The 22,066-nt window shown below is 44.8% G+C and overlaps 1 protein-coding gene across 1 annotated transcript in view; it reads left to right on the plus strand.

Annotated features, from left to right (window-relative positions):
- LOC144173456 (uncharacterized) overlaps positions 1 to 22,066 on the plus strand; it is a 58,070-nt gene that overhangs the window by 13,620 nt on the left and 22,384 nt on the right. Inside the window, exons 4-5 of the mRNA XM_077701875.1 lie at positions 1,381 to 1,478; positions 12,955 to 13,032. Of these exons, the coding sequence (XP_077558001.1) occupies positions 1,381 to 1,478; positions 12,955 to 13,032 (176 nt within the window). The remainder of the gene's footprint in view (positions 1 to 1,380; positions 1,479 to 12,954; positions 13,033 to 22,066) is intronic.

Consider the following 22,066-nt stretch of genomic DNA (forward strand, 5'->3'; position numbering starts at 1 on the left):
GGGAACCACTCGCACAATCTCCGATGTCTCTTTTTTTTTTTGTTCCGAACCGAATAAACCTTCGCTGTATTCAGTTGTTGCTATCAACTGTGTTCGTCAATAACAACCAGCACTGTTTTAGTCATGTGTGAATCTTTATCGCAGCCTTCCTTCAACGCCAGTTTGCGTTCCAGTCATTAAAATGATAAAAAGAGCGCCGAACAAACATTCTCAGATAAACGCACAGTTACGCGGCATCAGCGCATGGCGCACGCTGCCGGCTGCTGCCAAGCATCACGCCCGCTCGGTAGGCGAGCCGCGCAAGGCGCCGCCGCGCGTCGCATTCGAGAGGAACGGAGTGCTGCAGCCGCAGTCAAGGAAAGTCACATGCACAAACTATAGGAAGGGACACGCATGCGCCCTCCGCTATCTCGACAGCAGGCGCTGGGCCGGAAGATGAAGCACCGATAGCTATCGCGCGCCGCTCGCTTGGTCCGGTTTATTCTGTGGACGCCTGTACATTTCACAAATGAACGCAAATGACTTACCTCATTTCTACACTTTTTTATACAAGAATGAAGTCAGTGGGCAGCCCACGCGATCCAGCTATTTTTGGGACTCTCTTTTTGGATTGTGGTTGCGCGTCGCATAATGTAGCAGTAAGAAATGCATGCTTTTACAGCTCTGCGATTGATTTTGGGAAACAACAACGAAGCACGTTCACAAAACAAACCCCTTGAAAACATTTTTTGGAAGTAATTCGTGCATGGTCATGACACCAAAGCATTTTATGGGTTACAGTTTCAGAAATCTAATGAATCGAATAAGCGCACAACTGCTCACGGTATTTAGTTTGAATTTTATAGAAGATTTCACGAACGAAGGCCGATGGTCAGTTTAGAAATTTTATTGAAATTGTAGCATTTTAACTAGTTAGTCAATATTACGCGAAGTGTACTTAAGAAACAAAACATATTATTGATGAAGTAATCTCAATAGCATTACTTCACAGGTCTAAAATTTATTTTAAACTCAAGTGTCAATATTCATAGTAAGCAGTGCAAAAAAGAAAACAGTCCATAGTGCGATACACTCGAAATCCCGAACGTTGTTTGTGGAGGTTGATTGATGTCTTCCACAGAATTGGTGCCGCTTCATTGAGTGCTGTAACCACAAAAAATTAGTTCCACAAACCTTCTTCCGTTGTACATGAGTGCAGTTACTGAAATGTGCCTTTTTGAAATAAAAAAAATTGTATGAACCATTACTGTCATTGGAATTTTAACGTTGTAACTATTTGATCTTGTGAAAACAGAGTTTAAGATTTGACGGCACATTTTGCATTTATCTTCCTTCGACTACTGAAGTTAGTATAGATTGTTCATTTGCTTTAAAAAACAGGAATGGGATTACCACAGCCAAGAGACGATGCTGGAGCCAGCGAAGCTAAACCTAAGTGTATAGACCAAAACGCTGTGGCCCCTTCAATCCAGCCGAAAGTAAGTCATGCTCTGTTTAAACTAAACCCAAGATTACTACTTTTTTATTGATTTGAAACATTGAAAAACACGTGTTTTACACCAATCAAGTAAAAAAAAACTATGCAAGAATTTCTTGCACGGCTTTTCCTCACTGCTGTTCACAGGTGCTGTTAGGAAAGCCTGGAGTCCTAAATGGCTCTGAAAGCCAAAAAACCCCCAACGAAAAAGACAAATGTAAATGAGCAATTACGATTTTCTAGTTTTTATGTGCCTAATGTATGGCGGGCATCGTTCTTTACTATTGTTTCCAGTTGTTTCCAGTGTAATATTCAGGATTGTATTGCTTCAAATGTGGAAAATCTGCCAATTAAACGGGATAAGTAAGTAACCTGTAATTTAGGTGTAATTTTAATTTAAATGAGTACTGACACCAAATTTTTACTCCTAAAAATGATATAATTGGCTTCAGTAGCTTGTACAGATGCCTCACAGAAATTTTTGCAGCGTTCCGAAGCCGCAATCACATCTAAAATCGAGTTTGATTGTCCCGGCCGTGAGCTTCCACAAATCGGCCGCACTAGTGAAATCGCTTTCGGCGTGAAAAAACATCTGCCGTAATGTCTGGCCGGTTCAGGGTGACGTCAAATAGTCGTTTTCGGAACGGGAAACGATACCCTGCGCTGCTGTTGTAGGTGGTATTCGTTTGGGCAGGAGACGTGGGTGTAGCTGTGTGAGCAATGCTTGTAAACTTTGCGCAGTTTGCGTGTTCGACGTCTTTGCTGTTTAGTTCGTGGCCGGTGCATGGTGTTCCCTTGCACTGGTGCCGAAAACTGCGTGGTGCCGGCACCGCGCGTCGCAAATCTTGCCCAGGTGGTGCTGTGGCAAGCTCGGTGAATGTGAAATACTGCTTGTGGAAGCCTGTCCGAGCAAATCGACGACGACTACGCCAATGCATTATTTTCCACGCGACGACATGCAGCGCTAAGCGTGGACTGAGTTTGTGCGCGCTGGCGGCCGCAAGAACTGTCGCCCAAGCCAGCGGGCTCGGCGTTGCTGGGTTCAGCTTGGGTGTTGAGAACTTTAGTATCGTGGCGAATATTTGATCGCCGGTATCTGTACAACTGCGAATGGCCATCCCTTACACAGCTTTTCAATCCACTATCATCCCCTTTTTCGCATATCGAGCTTTATTTTGGCAATAATTCCCGTTTCAGCGATCGGTGATCAAGACATCTGCCGTGGCCTATTTTGATTCTAGCGCGCAGGTGGCGCCATCTTTCGGCCGCTTGCCGCACCGCGGTGTCGGCAGTGCTGGGTCAGAGCGCCGAACCTCCGCTGCCGGTCAGCGTAGGCTTATCATCGCGGCATATATCTGAACGCCGCTTTTAAATTCAGCGCTGATAACAACCCCTAGCACAATTTGTCACCACACTAACATCTACTTTCTCGCATGTGGAACTTCTTTTTCGCGATCACATTGATTATAAGAGTGGCGACAAGCTGTTGCTATCACTGTCTGCAGCGGTTCGAGCTGCAGTGATATTAAAAAACGGACGACGCGAAGACATCACCGGCCTAATCGCCTGGCCAAATAAAGTTGTTCAGTCTGTCGGGTGGCAGCGACTGATCCGAGTCTGACGATTCAGACGACATGTCGACTCCGCGGGCGAGTGCGGACCATGTGCAATCGTAGCAGACGATGCGGCGAACGTCGCTGACTTCACGGGTGAGACCGTGACGTAAGGCTGGCCCGCTTGCAGACTGGCCTTCGAACGGCCATTTTCCCGCGCGGCGACCGACTTTGAAACTAGTTGCAATCAACGTGCTATAGTTCATTCTATGCTGGCTGCTGCCGGCTTTCGGGTCGATTTTCGTAATTACAGGGCCAATAGGTATTCATTACAGCATAAAACCTGACAGCGAGAAATTTCGTGTCAGTACTCCTTGAAATGAGAGAGATTGTGTCTACGTTTTCTCACGCCCTTGCTTACCAAGGTATCTCACCTCGGCGGTAAAAGAAGTACCCGCTTTCGAATTAAAAATAAAAAAAAGGAGTGAGAGCTTCGATGTCATGGTTGACTTCGGCAAGCTGTAAAAGTAAATAGCATGTCCCAGCAGCCTGTGTGTCGTGAATCACCGTGAAAAAATTCTTCGCACTTGGGAACTCGTGAGCAGTCTAAACCTTTGGGGATCGTCTTATAACTGAAGGACTCAGCGCGATCAGACATTCTCGAAAAGCGTCCACTTTAGGTGGTAGAAACAGGGGTAGTAGTTGGCATTTTACATGAAATATTCTCTAGTGTTTCGAAGCGTTAGTGGTGTCGCAGTCACTATCGGAAATATTTCTTCGCCGACTCATAAGTGCCGCACAACAAGCTCACGGAGTTGATGTTTCTGGTCGAGTGTCATTTCAGAGCGGACTGCGTGTTTCCGCCCATGTGAATGCGGCAATGCGAACTTCTGCGATGAACAGCAGCGCAGTGCAGGAGTAACGTTGCCCGCAAAAGTATGCTCCCATGGCTACGACTGGTAGCTATTCTGTCATTTGGTCTTTTCGAAAGAGTGATACTGTTTTTCGTTCGCGGCAAAAGCTTTGGGTGCAGCATTGAAATAAAATATTATAACATGCGCCACTACGCGCTTGCCACTTAGTATCCAGAATATCGAATGGATATATAGGAGGGCAGCATGAACTGGAGCGTGCAGAACGCCAACCTATATAGCTTTATGAACAATAAAAGTATTCCTATGTTTCAATGCGTGAGATGCGGGGATTACTCTCCATCTAAAACATTTTGCTACAAGCTAATGAGAGTAATCTCTTTCACCACATTTCGGAAGGGTCCGTGAACTGAATTGCAAGCCGGCATTGTTTTCAGCACAAAAACGGCGTGTTGGTGTTCGACCTATGGCCTAGCGAGGGGGTGTATTTTTGGAGAGCCGGCTTTCATTTACTGACTCGAATACTATATATGCGCAGCGCATACTCTCTCAATCACTGGAATTGCCCAGTGACAGCTCGTTTGTAGATGTCCGAGCTAAATAATCATTCACATGCAGTTTTTCCCGTGTAAAAGCTCCGCGATAACCACAGCTCAGTTACGAATCGCTTAATTAAAGTAGCCGTCTTTGATAGAAAATATTGACTATCACGGTGCACATATTGGTGGCAAAGCGGGCATAAATGAGGACATCTTTTATGTGAAAATGACTGCCACAATCTTTTCTGCGCTGGTACCGGCGAGGGCACCTAGCGTTGTGAGAAGTGGAAGTGGTTGGGCTATCACCATCCACACAGGTCAGGCTGACCTCTATCAACAGATCACATTGAAATAAGCTTCGAGGGTGCGTGGTACGGAGATATATATGTTGGTCAGTACACGGTCGTTCTTTCCGGGTGCCCATACAATCCCGGGCTGAAGAGCATGGGCGAAGACGAGGTTCCGTTATTAAGAGAATAGAGATTCCACACCCTTGCTCAGGCTTTATCTGAGCAATCGGTGGCGCTGGCCATTTGCGGCTGGCGGCTTGTAATCTGTGAAATTATCCGGATTTAATGTCCTTAACAAAACCTAAACTTTGACGTAGCTACACGACAAATAGAAGATCTATGGCTTCTGGCCGCATAAGTTCGAGTGCTGCTGCCTTTAAAGGCGTCACTTTAAACCCTGCAGAACTCTGTGCAGCATCCCAGCCTGTCACGACCATCGACATCTTCCAACAAACAACCTTTCTGGTGTGCTGCAGATTTTCTAGGTGCAGATGAGGAATACAATGCATTGAAAGCACAAGCAGAAGGTTGTTTGGTTGAGATGGACATTCATTGCTATTCTTTCCTGATATCTTCTAAATACGCGTTACTCGGGGTGCAAGCAATGCAAATGACGGCACCAATGAGACGACGCATTTGCTGGCGTACGTGACGCATCCTTCTTGTCGGAGCACCAGCAGGTAGGCCACGAGATACTGGCACTGATTGGCTTCCTGGAAGGACGAGCTTACACCATGACGAATCTGTTTTCAAGAGGGTTATCGTCCTCTGTGTTTCGCTTTTTCTACGAGACAGAATTTTTGGCCGGGGTGCAGACGCTACCTGCTTTTTATTCCCGGAGCATTCAGAAAGGATGTTTTGCGTGCTTGCCACGACGAGCCGACAGCTGGTCACCTTGAGTACACCCATGCTCTGGCTAGTATTAAGCAGGCAGCGATGGTGCGAAATTGCGTAGGCACATGTTACCTTCTCCAATGGTTCCAAACACCATCAATCCGGCCAGCACGTCTGCTGCACCCAGTTGATATGCGTAGAGAACCGGCTAAGCGGATTGCTTTCAATGCCATTTTCGCCGTTGTCTGCTGGTAGCAAGTGGATTATAGTATCCTCCGACTTTCTTACTCGGTTCGCCGAAACAAAAGCCCTCATGCTCGAAAGAGCTTTCGAGGTCGCCCAGTTCTGTATTACGAAGTTCGTTCTCCGCCACTGTGATTCGGCTAATATTAGTAGATGCAGAGAAAACCCTTTTTTTGTGTGGCTCGTCCAGGCAGTCTTAGAGTAAAGCGGCACCTCCTCTCGGAATACGAGGAGGTATTACCAACAAATGGCTGTGTCACCGCGTAAACACTGAAATAGCGGACATCTTAAGCATGTATTCTGATGTCAAGCACGAGACATGAGGCGCTGTGTTTCCAAACGACACATTCGCATGTAATATGCCTCCACAAAGATGACATGAATTACGCCGTCCTTTGTTCTTTATGGCCGACCTGTGACGGGCACTGTATGCAGTCGTGCCCCTGACACCACCAGCGACAACATGAAAATGTATGAGATAAAGTAACGAGCGAAAGAAGCGGTAACTGGCGCACATGTGAAGAATGTACCAACAGCGCTGAGCCCCGGAATCAGCGCCTTGTCGCAGGACTGCCGTTTAAAAACTTTACGACAGGGTTTAAGTATGAACTTTTCTGTGGCGTCGAGGACTCCGTGAAATGCTGCGCAAACGGTAGTTTAAACCATATGAATTGCCGCCCCACGGAAGAGATTCAGGGTCCTTTGTTGTCGACGATGGACTCGCTTCTCGACAGCGCCGTTAACCACAGCCCCGATGCATTTCATGTCGTGCGATTCGAGCCCTTCCTCGCGCTGTGACGAAATCTCGTTTCGACAATGCGACAAGGGCATAAATATTTCTGAAAGCCTTGGGTGCATCGGCTCGATGCACTTTCGACGGGGTAGGGGGCACATATCCGGTGGATGTCCGTTATAACGAAAGGCAAGAAATCCTTACCCTGGTATTCTGAGTTCTTCCTCCGCTCGAGCCTCTAGCGGAGGAAATCCTTGAAATTGATTTGCCCATGCATAAGCATTGCGGAATCCTCCCCTCAGCTATGTGGAGTGAGCAAATGGAGTGGAGGAGGGGCTCAGAATACGTCCCTTAGCCTGAGGTGATAGCTGGTTACGGTGCATCGTGCTATATTGGAGTGAGGGGCACGTGGGGTGTTTCATCAGCCCGTAACTTGAAGGCGACGGCAGAAGTGCGCTTGCGCCATGCTCGCGTGCGTGAGTCAGTCAGCCGTTGTGAATGCGACCCGACCTGCTGCATGGACTCTCACGTTAAGCACTACGCCGAATACAGCCGACTGTGCGTGCGCCCATCGCCAAGCGAAAATTAGGCTCAATCTTCCTTCCATATCTCGTCTTTCCCTCATGCGCCTAAGTCCCTCTGTTTGTAAATAAAGCTTCGATAAGGACTGTCCCACCCTTCCCATGTGCCTCACCGCTCCGGCAACACACATTTTACCGCAAAGCAGTAAATGTCTAACCATTCCCACCGCCGCCCCCCAGTTTTCATTCCGGTGTCATCGATTTACTCGGCGGCACTCCGGCCGCTCTTCCTCACCACCGCTCATACCTGTTTCAGAACTATTTTACCCCTCGCCTCCACCGATACCCCTTTGGCAAGTTGCGCAGTCGGCAGCTAACCGTGGTGGTGTGGTTACCAGATGATTGCGAAAAGTAAATAGAAGCACGGCTTGGCGTAAAAGAATGCACTCACAATTACTCTACTCCCTAATATGAAATGTGTGCGCTGTACGAGCAAGCAGTCTTCTCGGTCGCGGCGTATTTGTGCTGCGTCTCAGGAAGTATTCGCGTGATCACCGAACGTACAGTGGCGTACGCTACTCTGCTGCTACCGCGCATTGCAACGGCGCGGCCTGCCAGCATGTTGCAAACCCTTTTTGAACCTCCCACGCAGATGTCGCGTGTTTGAAGAATAGAGCGCGACTTGGTCAACGACACTAAAGAAGAACAACGAGACAAGCGCTCACTTGCAACTAACATTTATTGAAGCATCGTCTCATATTTATACATGTATCATTGGAGCATCCGCACTTCGATACACTAAATGGAAAGCATAAAACAGATGGACACGATCAAAGTGAAGTATTTCAAAATTCAAACTCGCTGGAACGCAAAAGCACAGATGTATCGCTGACGCACTTGTCCCCTTTCTGGTTAATACAAAACGATTTCAAGAGCGCCCTCGCCACTGTATAATCACTCCTGTCGAAAATTCGAATCTGCTCAAAGAAAGGTCTGCATTTTTCCAAAGGACTGACAGGCTTGCAATCTCCGCAATGCGAGGGTAAACGCGCGCGCGTATTATTGTTAAGAGAAGACTTATGCTCGTGTGCCCGGTAATTCACACATCTGCCCGTCTTTGCATGAAAGCGGTGTCTCGTAAACTACCCCAACGTCAGAGGGCACAAAGCAGTTGGCATGCTTCTTTTCGCACATTTTCGGTTTGGGCTGGCTGGAAATTTGCCCACACAGGCGGCCAAGTTTTTGTGGAGCCGGTTGCACACAACCTTTTTCAGGTTGTGCGTAACTTTATATACACAGAGTTACGCACAACCTGAAAAAGGTGGCACAATGGTACGAAGTGCGGAGGTGTTTTCGGCTCCAAAAAAAAACTTGACCGCCTGTGTGCGCAAATTTCCGGCAAGCCCAAACCGAAAAAGTGCGAAAAGAAGCATGCTAACCGCTTTGTGCCCTGTGACGTTGAAGTCGTTTACGAGATACCGCTTTCATGCGGGGAGGCATACATCGGCCAGATGGGCAGATGTGTGAATGACCGGGCACGCCAGTACTTGCCGTTCGCTTGAAGGAAGAGGATTGGAAACTTAAGGAGGGTCAGCCCGAACAGAAGCGTGAATGGGCGCAAAAACCAGGAAAACGCGGGCACTGCCGCCACCGCTGACGCCTAAAGTTCCAACTGGTCGTGTAGCTGCGAATCCCTCCCGGATGAGCAGCAACTGACCTGCTTCAAACGCCGATGTGGGTGAATATCACTTGTTCAGCTTAAAAGGATTTCAGAGCGATATGTTCGACAGTATCTTTCACTTTTAGGCACCCGCTCAAGATCGGTTGGCGGTTTATGTGTGCACGGGTTTGTAGGGGTTGGTTGTTGGAGGGGGGGGGGGGGATGGGCATGCGCAGATATAGATTTCATACCCTTACTGATGACATGGGCATTGTGTTGGCGTGAGGTTCAACGCGGCCACCTAAGAGCCCACTGCGACCGGTCCGGTAACATGTGTGGTAAAAGCCATTGGATTGGCGTGTTACATAAAAACACAGTTTTACGTTTGTTGGATGTGTAAGGCGCGGGTCTTTTCCAAATTTTATTCAGGTAATTGGCTAGAAAGCATGCTGAGTCGTGAATTTCAAACAAACGTGTTTTATTTCGTTTACTCCGTGATTGACGTGCTGCTTTGCAGGTCACCCTTCTTCACACAGTGGAAGGGCAATAATTGTTTTCGTTCTCTCTTCTCACATTATCGTCACCGTAGCATTATCCCCTTTCGCTTTCTCCTACCCTCCTGTTTGGGCTATATCCTTCAGCCAAAATTCCTGTCATCTACACTTCGAATTCCCTCGCGACCCCACCCCTCGCCATTTTCGTCCGCTATTGTCACTCCCTGTCCTCACTGATTCAACTCGTTTTTTATATCGCCATTTCTTCGCTCTCTTCCTTGTCCCCATTGCATCTAAAATCAGCGATTTGCTTACCAGTCACTTAATCATCAGTTCGCAGTTCATAAGTGCACGTTATAATACGTGTACCCCAGATATTCCTTGCTAATTCGCGGGATCAACCCTCTGGCACAGCAAAAAATATTTCCAGTTTCGTTAGCCCGAGAAAAATATTTGCAAAAACGGCGCTTCGTTAAAGTGTTCATTAGTGCATTATAGTACCATGGTTAATGAAAAAACAGTTTCGTTTGAACGAGAAAAATATTTGAAAAAGCGGGGCTTCGTTAGAGTATTCTCTAGTATATTATGGCACCAACGTTAATGAAGAAACTAAAAAAAAACGTAATTAGGTGAAGGCTTAGTCAAAAAGACATCTTCTATATAATTTCTTCAGAAATTCTTTTGTCCCACCACCACAAAATGGGGTCTGAAATTATAAACTAAAAATCACTCTTACAAACTAAACAAATTATGACAGAGGATCGACACCTTTTCAATTTAACGGGGGATATTTTGATGGGATAAATTAGGCCTACATGCTTCGGAAAATTTAATACAATCGGAATACTCAGTCTAAGAACTGCTGCAACACGATGCAGATATACTCACTGAGTAAAATATTCGTCTGTGCTTAAAAAGCTGCTAGAAATACCAGCACGTGTGTACTAACATGACACTGTAAAAGATTTCTCAGCAGAAGCGTCGACAACCATTCATTATCATTGGATCACCCTCGTTGGGGTGCATGCACACCGGTATTACCCGTCAAACAATGAGGGCTCGAAACATCTTTTACACGCCTTCTCCCATTATGTCCTCATCACCGAAATTTTGATCTCGTAATCTTGAACAAGTTCCCAAGCCCAGCTACCACGTGCATAATTAGCAAAACTTACAAAGCGTTGTACTCTTCTAACTAGTTGTCCGTTATAAAATGGGCACCGCTGTAAAGATAATAAAACATACGTGTCATTCAATGGAATTTGAACTTCGTCTCCGCAGTAGCATCTGAGTGATGTACCGAATGTGATTTCACGATTTTTCGCTTCTTACCGTTAAGTTTATACGTTACATATTATTATGAGTTGAAAATTCTTTGGGGCGCAAAATTGTGCGTACATTCTTCAAAGGCGAGAGCCTGGCGATACTTTAACGGCCTCTTTGCTACCACATCGCGTTTCACCCGTCTTTGGTTCTAATACCCCACACCTATTCCTGAAGAAGTTCTTTACCAACACATGTATTTTACCGAAGCTGATTACAGAACGGTGCTACCCACGGAGCGCTTCCGGATGTCTATTTTTGTATGTATGTGCTTTCGGGCACAAAGGCATTGAGGTGAAAGAGCACCATGCCACAGCGAGTAGTTTCAGCCAGTAAAATACAATATGAAAGGACGTGAGGAGGCTAAAAAATAAATACACGGTATCGGGGTGTAAAACGCCCTCAGTTTAAAACGTAATAAAAAATAAAAAAAGTCCTGGTGTATACAAACTTGGCATTACGCATGGTAGGTACAAAGTGTTACCACCCCCTTAACAGCTTTGAGGGGCATTGTGGCCACTTCGAAAAAATGCCCAAAAGATTGAATTTTAAGGGTAAATGTTGGAGAGTAGTGCCTGCCGCATCACACGTGAATGTAAGAACACGTCAGTAGAAAAGGCGAACACTGGCTACGCAGTAGGCTGAATAACGGGAATTCAGGGCGATTGCCAGTCTACTTTCTGGCGCACTACGCCGCAGAAGATGAAGGAATGTAAGGGAAGAAAAAGACGCATAAACGGTGTAGCTGAAACAAAAGCTGGTTTTAGGAATTCCGATAAAAGACAGAAAAACAAAATGCAAAAATGGGAAAATATACTATCTAGCAGTAAATCAATTACCATTATTGCCAAGCTTTCGCCTTCAAATCAGGTAAGCTGATTTAAAGTTCCAAGAAATTTCTTTGTTGTTTTAAGGGCTTTTTGTTGGAAACGACAGATCTCGCTGCCGTGATGTTCGTCTCAGTGGCAAGAGTACTGAATCAAGAATTCTGAGTAATAGAATTCTATAAAAAACGGGTGCAGAAAGAATATGTGCAGAAGCATTGTACAAACACGCAAAAATAATAAAGCAAGATGCCTTTACAACAAAGAAAAAGAACAGAGAAAAGGAATGCAGAGTGCCAGTGATGATTTTTAAGGTAAGATCTGGGGGTCTTACTGGACACATTTCAGAAAAACTGAGTTGAGCCAAGAGGCCATAGAGAGACGGATGATAGTAATAATGCTTACGCATAGAAAACAAGCATCGCATATTGGAAAAATAAGCGGGGAAGAATACATTACAGCCACAACTAGGACGAGAAATTCGACTTGGGTCAAGCGTTTAATGGGTGAACAGACACCCGGAGATGCACATAGAGACTGCTACCACACAGTGGAAGATGCAGAAAACGACCAAACACTCAATGCGAGATGAACGGAAACATTCAGAGGCAAATGTTTTGCAAGCACACCGCTAGGCAATATTGGTTTGAGGAACAAGAGTGAGGGCTTTTTGTTTACTGGAAACATTGTCAAGATTATCATAATGCTTTTGATGTTGATAATGAGGTCGTTTGTTTATGTACAAGAATGTGTGGTTTTCCGGCCATGCAGCCACGGTAAATTTGCCCATACGTCAATGTTTTTCCTCAACAGTCGCTGTCACCATTTCGTTAGGGAGGAACATTTTATTTGGAATGAATGGAATGACTCCAGAACAATAATCAGCGCTGTACAACAAATGAATAAGCTGTATTTAATTTTAGACGCCGTACGGTGAAGATTCTCGCACTCACAAGTTGAAACGTGGGAATGCATTCTTATCTCGAATGGGAGGTTTAGCGCTATAAAGAAGAGGACAGTGGCAGACGAGAGAGGCGCGCGAGACAAGCTTGTAAACTTACTGCAATATTGATGTAAGATTACAAGCTAGAATCAACAATATTGCGCAATAATATGCATACTACAATTACAAGTGCCGCACCTATCTGTTCTGCCACTGTACTAGTGTTTCTTGCGCTAAGCCTCCCATTCAACATGTACCAACTAGCCCAACGGCATGTTTATTGAAGTACCTTTCTAGTTTTCTCGTTTTCCCCTTTTAAAAACATATCCTCCTGTACCGATAAGGCGATAAATCACAGAGGTTTAGCAGTGGCATTGCTGGCTTTATCGCCAAGTACTAGTCGAAGGCATAAGAGCAGCACATGCGTGCCTGCTAAGTCAGAGTCCTTGCGCCATCGTCTTCCGCTTTCCACATGATTCTGATTAGTGATGATGGTTTCATGATGATAACTAGAGTTGGAGCTCGTTGACAGTGGCGGCTGGCGCTTAAGTAACTAGTGAAGGTAGTTTTAATCGTGTGCTTCGCCTGCGATAACATACCCTCAAACAAGCTGCGCATTAGGAACACCATGCTCTTAACTGCTTTCAGACCACCTATGTATTCGACTGCAATTGCACACAGTCTAATGGAGAGCCAGGGATTTACCCCGATAAAACTCGTTGCTGGGTAAGTGGCATTTTTATAATCACAAAGAAATATTGCTTACAACTTGTCTCCTGCTTTAACGTTAGGAAGGAAGTTAAAATATTTTTCTTTGAAATGCAAGTTTTTGACAATGTGTGAACCAATTATTTAAGCACGTTAGGCAGTATGCAGCTGTGCAGTTTCTGGGGCAGTCAGTTGTAAATGTTTGAAGGAACAAGATTTTAGGGCAAATTCATGGTGCACACTGCACCATTTATAAAGTGACCAGCAATTTATAAAGTAACCAGCAATAGTCTATAAATGCCATGGAAAAAGGTTGAGTGCAACCTGCGGATTTTCTGTTACTTGATTGACGATGTAAATATGATTCTTTTTTCAGTATCCTTTCTTGAACCCACCCTGATCTAGGAATATAGGCTATCACTTATGCTGCTAACTGTTACTGGTTAACTGACAAAACAACTGCCATTTTTCAGCAGAAAGCATAACCTACCAGGTACTTTTAGCAACAGAGCGCGAAAAAAGACCAAGGACGAGGCGAAGACGACAAACAAGCGCTGACTTCCAACTGAAATTTCATGAAAAGAAACGCCCACATAAATATACATTCTATCACAAAGGTATGGCAGATACCGCAGCTGTAACACAGCCACGTGCACAAAACAGATCAAAACAGGCTGACCCATACATGGAAAAAAGTGACAAGGAAAATAAGACTACACAATCATCTATAGGAAGGTTCATGATTGGGTGCCATAGTAAGTAGTCTCATTTTTTGACAGCAGAATGGACCGGGCACTTATGCACATATCTCCTTCACTTATTATCACCACTGCCTCAATAATCTCTCGGTAAGTGCATGGCCGTGACGGCTGACAAAAAGACACTCATCAAAGAGTGGCGTACAACCTGCCTTTTCACACGAACGACAATGGCGGCTAAGATTACCCTCCAAACTGTGCCGAACATTATAATCATGCTCCCGCAACCTGTCATTCAGACAGCGGCCCGTCTGCCCTACGTAATTATTACCGAACGAAAGGGGTATCTTGTAGATAACCCCTTCCACACACTCAACGAAAGTTTTGCGGTGATTTACGGGGCAACCACTATTCATTTTAGATTTGGGCCTATTTATTTTACACAGCCTGGGAAGTTTATGGGGCGCAGATAACAGGACATGAAGATTCACACGCTTAGCAACTTTGCTCAATTTGTGTGGCACTCCATGAATGTATGGCATAACAACAATTTTGTTTTTTGTGGATGACTTATCACGGTTTTCTTTGTTAGTGTGCCTAAGATACTTCTGCAATCTTTCAGAAACGGAACTAATCAAAAGCGGAGGGTAGCCTGCAGACAGAAGACGGGGGACTTGAACGTTACAGCTATCCGACATTGCATGAGGGCATGACTTTTTGATAACATTTGACAAAAATGTATGAACAATACCCCGCTTGACTACTTAGAATGACAAGGCTCATATGAAAGCAACGGATTCTTACCACGTGGTTCATACCATTAACACACGTGGGAATCATTGAGCAACAGACGTAAATCAAGGAAACGAATGGAACTTTCAACTGGAATTTCGTGGGTCACAATCAGCGGGCTAAGGGAATGTTGAAAAATCCCCAGAATGCATTTTGTGGCCTTATCAACACTATCACCATTACTTTTAAACAACACCATATAGTCATCTACGAACCTAAACACACGGATCACGTCACTTTTTGGCAGACGAATATCCAACATCCTATCAAAATGTGCCAACAACAAGTCACTCAACAGGGGAGAAATTGAAGAGCCAATACAAACTCCTCGCTTCTGTATGTACACTGAATCATCCCATCTGACATACGTTGAGCGCAAATATACAGACAACAGTTCCAAAAAACCCGCAACCATAAGACCACAGGAATTTTGAAACGCCACATCACCAAAGCTTTCTATGGCAGCCTCGACGCAATCCAACAATTGATTATGAGGCAATGAATAGTACAGGTCTCCTATGTCAATTGAAAAAGCGTTAAACATTTCTTCAAAACGTTCTCTAAGAAAGACCACAACCTGGTCTGAATTCTTTGTTTAGAACGGATCATCAATGGTTAATAATTTCAGGTTCTTTTGGAGGAACACAGCGACAATTTTTTGCCAACTTCCCTGCTGCGTGACTATAACTCTGAGGGGCCAATCTACTTTATGTGTCTTTACCGTCAACAACACGTCAAGGCTCAGGACTTTGCTTTTCCTAATCTGTTGGGCTAACTTTGTTAAGTTGTGCTGGTGCACAACTTCTCGGCAACGCTTTTTACCTTACTTAGAGAAACATTCTCGACACGATTGAAATTTACGGTGATCGCCTCAATAGCCTTACTTAGGAATACCCCTTTGGGAAGGACAGCAAACCCACATTCTTTATCAGAGGGAAGCACACACAGCGCATTTCTTTCCAGGTACGCGGCCACGCGTTTCACTGGTGGGTTGCGGCCGGAAGGCTTGTGCTCCTTACCGCGGTTGTGCTTTCTTTGTCTTGCGGTAAAAGGTACGTCGGACAAACAGGCAGATGCGTAAACGTGTGCCTCAGAGAGCATGAACTGTCCCTGAAAAAGGTTATATCGTCACATCTTGCGAAACACTGCAGAAAATGCGGGCAGCGTGGTGGTTGTAAGCCGCTTTTGTGTGATACAAAGATGGTGTTCAAGCCTGTGCGGTAGATGACGAGGGAAGTAGCTGAGGCTTTCGAAATAACCCAGAGAGGCGATCAATGTGCCAGTCAGGCATCTGCTCCTTTACACGAGAAAGAGATTGCGCATTTTGTTAGTCATTGAGTTGTACACCCTCTGGCAGCTGATCATGTAGGTGTTTGGCTCTGTTTTTGTGGGTTTTTGTTGTTTGTGTTTTTCGGGTTGTTCCGATCTGATCGTAGGAGACGCATGCGTGGTCTGGGGAAAGGGAGGGTACTTGTTCCTCGTCTTTCCTTATTAAACTTTTCAAATCAAATCAGCTAATTTTCCACAAGTGGATGGTTCATCGGGTAAAAGCCACTTTTGCAGCTTGACAACGCCCTAGAAACCGGTGCACCAGACAACGGTATGCAATCAGTTTGCATGGGACATGGAAACAAGACAAGATACATTCCATAAAAAAAGAAAAAAATTGCCACGTGTTCTATGTTCTATGTTGTGAGTAAGCGCTCGTGCCGTGTTCCCTTTGTTCGTGTCGCGTTTTTCCAGCGTTGCGCTTTCTGAATGTTTCGAAATGAAAAAAAGGAAACATTGGAATTGGCACTCGCAATAGTGGAGGATATAGGCTAGTTGGATTCCCTGAAAGAAATAACCTGGGGCTAATTACGTATTCTTCCGCAAACAAGAGAATATATGAAAACGTTCCAAAGGGATTGACTTCCGTTGGGACATTTCTTAAAAACGAAATTTACTTCCCTTTAAATAACAACCGAGGTATGGCGGAGCACGTGGAGATGCTAGGTAATATTCGGAGCAGCGACCATATGATGGTTAGGTGCAAATCAAGGCTGAATCTCAAGTGAGAAAGGGGAAACAAGTGAGTGGAAGGAAACCCACCATGTACTTAGTGAGAGCCAGGGTGCAGGAGAATAGAATCACCGTTGAAAACAAATTTCCTCTTTTAACTGATGAAAACGAGGACAGCGTTGACACGCGTAATGCCAATCTATAAAACTGCAATGATAGGCTCCTCATCAGGTGTGAGTGAAGCAGCATGCGGGAAACAAACTGGCAAACAAAATCAGAAAACAAAGGCACCTGCTGCAGAGCCTAAGAGCCTGAAATTGTCGTGTACGGTGGATCAAATTTATTTGGCAGAGTTGTGAGAATTGATTAAGGGCAGTAGAACGAACGAAATGTTTTGGGAACAACATGGCAGTGAGCGAGGAAACACTAGAGCTACGAGAAAACTTGAATGCAACCAAAGAAAAGCTAGGTATTCGCAGAAACTGGGTGTACAAACGCAAGGGAAAATAGCGTAACATTAGCGAAATATTGCGAAATAAAAACACAGGAAAGAACTCTTCACCAGGCTATACACCTCTGAAGTTGGACCCAAATAAACTGCTGTACCTATAGGCTCAGGTTGCAATATCCCCCTTGTAACTAAAATGTTTAAGAATTACCAACTAACGCCTACTACGCCTACGGTCTACGCCTACTGTCAGTTGTATACAAGCTCTATACTAAAGTAATAGTCAACCGCATTAGCGACTACCTACATTTTTATACATCGGAAAAACAGGTTGAGTTTGGAAAGGATGAGCTATCATAGAGCACTCTCAAGTCACAAATAGACTAACAGAAAAATCTACAGTGTCCTATACAGTCTTATGATTACCATACAGCACACTCATGTCATAAATAAACTAACAGAAATATCTACAGTGTACTATACAGTCTTATGATTACAGTTATAAACGATATAAAAGCGTGTGATTCAAAAGACACCGCAGCAACGCTGGAGAAGTTAAAGGAAGTGGGAAAAAACGAAACATAAACAAGCCATCTATCAGGTATTTACGGGCCGGATAGGTCTTCACAATCAAAGTGAAAGATACCCGAAAAGATCCAGAATGAAATCTTCCCACCGGTGTGACAGGAACATACCATATAACTAAAATTGTTCAAGGCCTGTATGGAAACGGTATTAAGGAAGCTTGACTGTGAAAACGGAGGTTCACAGACAAACGCGGAAAAATTGAGTCACCGGAGGTTTGCAGGCAAACTACTCTTGCTCAATGAATTTGCAGAACTCCAAAAATGATTGAAAGACTACCATCAGAAAGCTTCACAATGACGGTAAAAACAAACACGAATACACCAGAAATAATGAGAATTAAACAATCTGAATGGGCCCTTTTAGGCATACATAACAAAACACTTAAAAAAGCTGAACAATATAAGTACCCTGTACAGGCAATTAACGCTGATCTTAAGAAAGACATCTGGCCTGGAATTGACATGCGTTGGGGTGCACTCGGCAAGCAATCACGAGTAATAAATGTGAAGTAATCCAGCCGTCAAAAAAAAAGTATTCGACCAATGAGTTCTACTGGTAATGACATGCAGCCAAAACTTGGTGCCCTACTAAACAACTGGAAATAAACTTAGCCGGCCGAACGGGCTTTGCGGCGTACAATAAAAAATGTAAAATTTATGGACAGGAAAGGGGCAGCCTCGATCAGGGAGCAAGCTCCAGTAGATGATACGATAGTTCAAATTAGGAAGAATAATTAGACTTGAACAGGTCATATAGTCAGGCAAAATGAGAATTGGTGGACAATTATGCCAATAGAGTGCAGACCAAGAGACGGGACTAAAAGAAGCGGGAGGCCATTAACTGCATGTAGAGGCGAAACAATTAAATCTTGAGTCAAAGCATGTACTCCGGAACCGGAGGGCACGAGCAAGTGGAGGTCACGGGCTGAGGTCTCCGTCCTGCAGTGGACCTAAATGGGCTGATGATAATCATCAGCAGCAGCCCATAAATAGATCATTTGTCAGACTTTGTGGCTGCGTTTCGCACGAATATAATTTTATAAATTTATATTGCGTAGATTAGAAGAAAGTATAGTTCTCGGTGAAATAACAACTAGGGATTATGATGTACCCCGTGTTTGTGCCGAAGACACAGGTTTTTAGTCTTTGTCGATAACTATATTCTTTGCGCTTATATCCAGAATTATGAACTGTTGCTACCTAATCAACTTGTCTAGCTTTAATGGCCCCGCGAAGGAAACAATAATTACCGATTTTATTGTTTATAATATCATATTTATATTTTTACGAATTCAGATAACAATCTCAGGAATCTGTGCGGCGCGAGGCCAGAAGACGTTCTTATGTGGTTTCAGGGTGACATCATCATCGCATCGTTATGGAGGCCCGAATTCTGCGTACAGTGCGCTACAAACGTTATCAATATACTGTAAAGACAGCTTGCTTCCCGTCTTCATGTCGTCCCAGTATTACCCGAGCAGCAAGATGACGACAGTTTTAGGTGTTCAGTAGTGACTACAGTATCGAAGTTATCAATTGTGACATTATTCGTTGAAGAAGTTACGACACATATGAAGGCAGTATATGTGGCGGCCTAAACATCCAATCACGTATTCCCACAATTTTTGCTGAAATATTTAGCACAGTCACACTAAAGGATTCGATATAAGTGGTGGTTGTTGGATCTTTATTCTACAATTACAAAGAAGTGACTGCAGGTGTTGGTAGAAGAGGACTATTAGAAACCATGGCGGCTGTCGTACGTGATATGTCTGTGATCCGTAGTAAATACAGTTCTTTCCCCTCAACGAAGGCGTTGTTGTCGCGACATAGTGGTGCCGAAATAGGGCGCGATGAATGAACGAAGGTATGTACGCAACCGTTGCAATGAATACCTGAAAAAAAAACACTGACACTGACTTCGTCATAACTGGACCAAGAACGAAGCCATTGGCAATCCATCTTAAGGCAAGCAGCGCCATCCCGCGAAGAGATCTACATGCCATTTGTCTCAAGTATGAAGCAACGCAATCTAAGATTGGCATTCCTAGAACCCACCAATCGAACGTCAGTAGGCACTGTGACGCTTCTCGGGACGACACGCCTCTTGATGCCTCAACCATAGTTGTGACTTCCCCATTGCAAGGTATCGAAACTCAAGCAACAAAAACAATGTTCATGAAGTCACACCGACAGCTACAGTCAAACCTGAACAATAGGCTCGCACAAGTATGCGGAGAATGGTTCACATCCTGATGTTGTGCGGGCCTTCCGGAGACCAACCTATGGTGGAACAGCCAGTAGCAAGCGCGAGTGAAAGAATTCAACATCGAAGTTAAATTGCTGCTTTCGTGAAAACAAGAATGATAATGACCATTCGTCAACTAGCGACAGCAGATCCACAACTATCGCCATTGCGTTTAACGATCAGTCCCAAAAACAGTTATGGCGTTCTTCTGGCCTGAAGGTATACGCATCAAAGCAAGTCTTAATTAATTAGTGAAAGGCTCGACAAGACAGAAAAACGACACTCGCTTCATTGCAAGATAAGGTTTGTCGATAGGCTGCCACGGCACCGACACATGGATGTAGACCAAATAATTCGCGTTACAATTGCCATGCTTGGCAGACACCTGTGTCATGGCCGTGACAGCCTTCAATATTTGGTGAAAGAATATACAAGCGATGGCAATCGTAAAAACACTTTCCCTGGACTTCGCTATACTCGCAAATACCGGCCTAAGCACCGCCAGCGAGGCGACCGTTTGCCTGGGATAACTGAAAACGGATCAGGCATGAAGCGATGCTGCTGTTTCAAGTACAGACACAAAATCGGCAGCTAGGCCTGTCCCCTAAGCATCACTGTTTTTTTGTCGCTGCAAGGGAAGGTCGTAGAAACGTTAAGGCTTTTTCCAAGGTAAAGAAGGGATCTCAGGTGTGGCAGAAGAGGACGACGAGGAACGATGGCCGCGATCAGACGTGTACTGTCTGGGATCCGTTGTAAATACAGTTGTTTTCCCTTAACGAAGGCGTCGTAGTCGCTAGAGTGGTCGAAACACGACATATGACATTGCCCCTGTTCGGTACCAATGCTCCAAAATTTTCGGGAGACGGAGCTTCTTGTGATCACTTAGGGCAACGAAGTATAAAGAAATATCTTGATTGTTTTATGGGTTTTCTGTGAGCGATACCGATTTATTAGAGAAGGCACCATTGTTCGAGTTTGCCAGCGGACTTCGGCTGGCGGAAAATTCTTCTTTTTTAACTGGCTATAGGTTTCAATTACGGGTTATACCATAAAAATCTGTGTTTTGTGATGTTTGCGCGTGGAACGTATCTGTCAACAAGTTGCTATATCCGGTTCGAACAGCCAGCAATTTGCATTAATCAAACAAAAGTAAGCCTTATTCTCAAACGTATCCAAGACAGGTCTTAGCTTATTATCATGAGTAGAAACACTTGGTTAGACATTTTAACAAATGTTTTTGTGTTGTTCAGCTACATCTGTACTTGCACATTGAGCGTGTTATGAAGTAAACGGTGAATGACTATAATAGCAGTTAAACCGGGATGAAACGAAGCTCTACGTAACGACTTCGTGAATTTAACGAAGTTTTTCAATTCCCCGTTGCACAGCCATAGAAGCCCATGTGCTTGCGACCTCTATGTAAGAAAGGCGTTGTTGCGGGTAACCTTTATTAGCTAACTCGCTAAGCTCGTCAGCCATTATTTTTTGCACTTTTACTGCAAAATCGGCCAGAGGAAGTGCACGGATTTGCCAAATACTGCCACTGCTTTAAAGGGACACTGAAGTGAATTTGTCAAGCTCCCGTTTTTGCTTGCACTGCGTAGACTGGCTCAAATTAGCACACTTTTCATCGTTTATCCGGTTGACAAATCGGTAATTATTTTACAAAGCGCGAAAGAAGAAAAACTACCATGCGCGGTTTGCGGCGGCCGAACCAACTAAAGCTGTGACGTTGGGAGGAGCGGGCATCGTGATTGGACGATGCCCAAGGTGAGCAACCAAACAAGTTTCGGTTTCGGTTTCGGTTCTGTAAAACACAACCGGTGGCGTTGTTGGATGGGAATTCTCAATAACTCAGTAATCATCGTACCGCGCTTCTGCCATGTTGTCAGCTGTAAAAATGCATAAAGATAAGCCTCCCAGGACGGCTTGGAATCGTAGCATTCGCTAGCCGAGACCTACGCAGTGCATGAACGCCCTCCGCGTACCCATAGACGCCCAAATGTCACGCGCTTTTCCCCCATATTTGGAGCTTGCCTCCCTCATGACTGTATCGTAAAAATCGTGTTCGCACCAGGCCAAGGGTCTGTTCATTCTGGCCTGTGCCCACTGCCTGCAAGAGTCGGTGCTTATGGCAACAGCACGCCAACGACAACTCGCTAGCGCGCCAGTGCCAGCCTGCGCGCGTTTTGTGAACTAGTTCGTGGAGCCATGAACGTTGCGGCCCAAAAAGAGGTGAACTCAATATAAAAAACATCGGCGGAAAACGAAAAAGTGC

Source organism: Haemaphysalis longicornis, unplaced genomic scaffold (genome assembly GCF_048455015.1).
Source record: "Haemaphysalis longicornis isolate Haplotype H1 unplaced genomic scaffold, Haemaphysalis longicornis Haplotype H1 scaffold_3, whole genome shotgun sequence".
In the NCBI taxonomy this organism is placed as follows: domain Eukaryota; kingdom Metazoa; phylum Arthropoda; class Arachnida; order Ixodida; family Ixodidae; genus Haemaphysalis; species Haemaphysalis longicornis.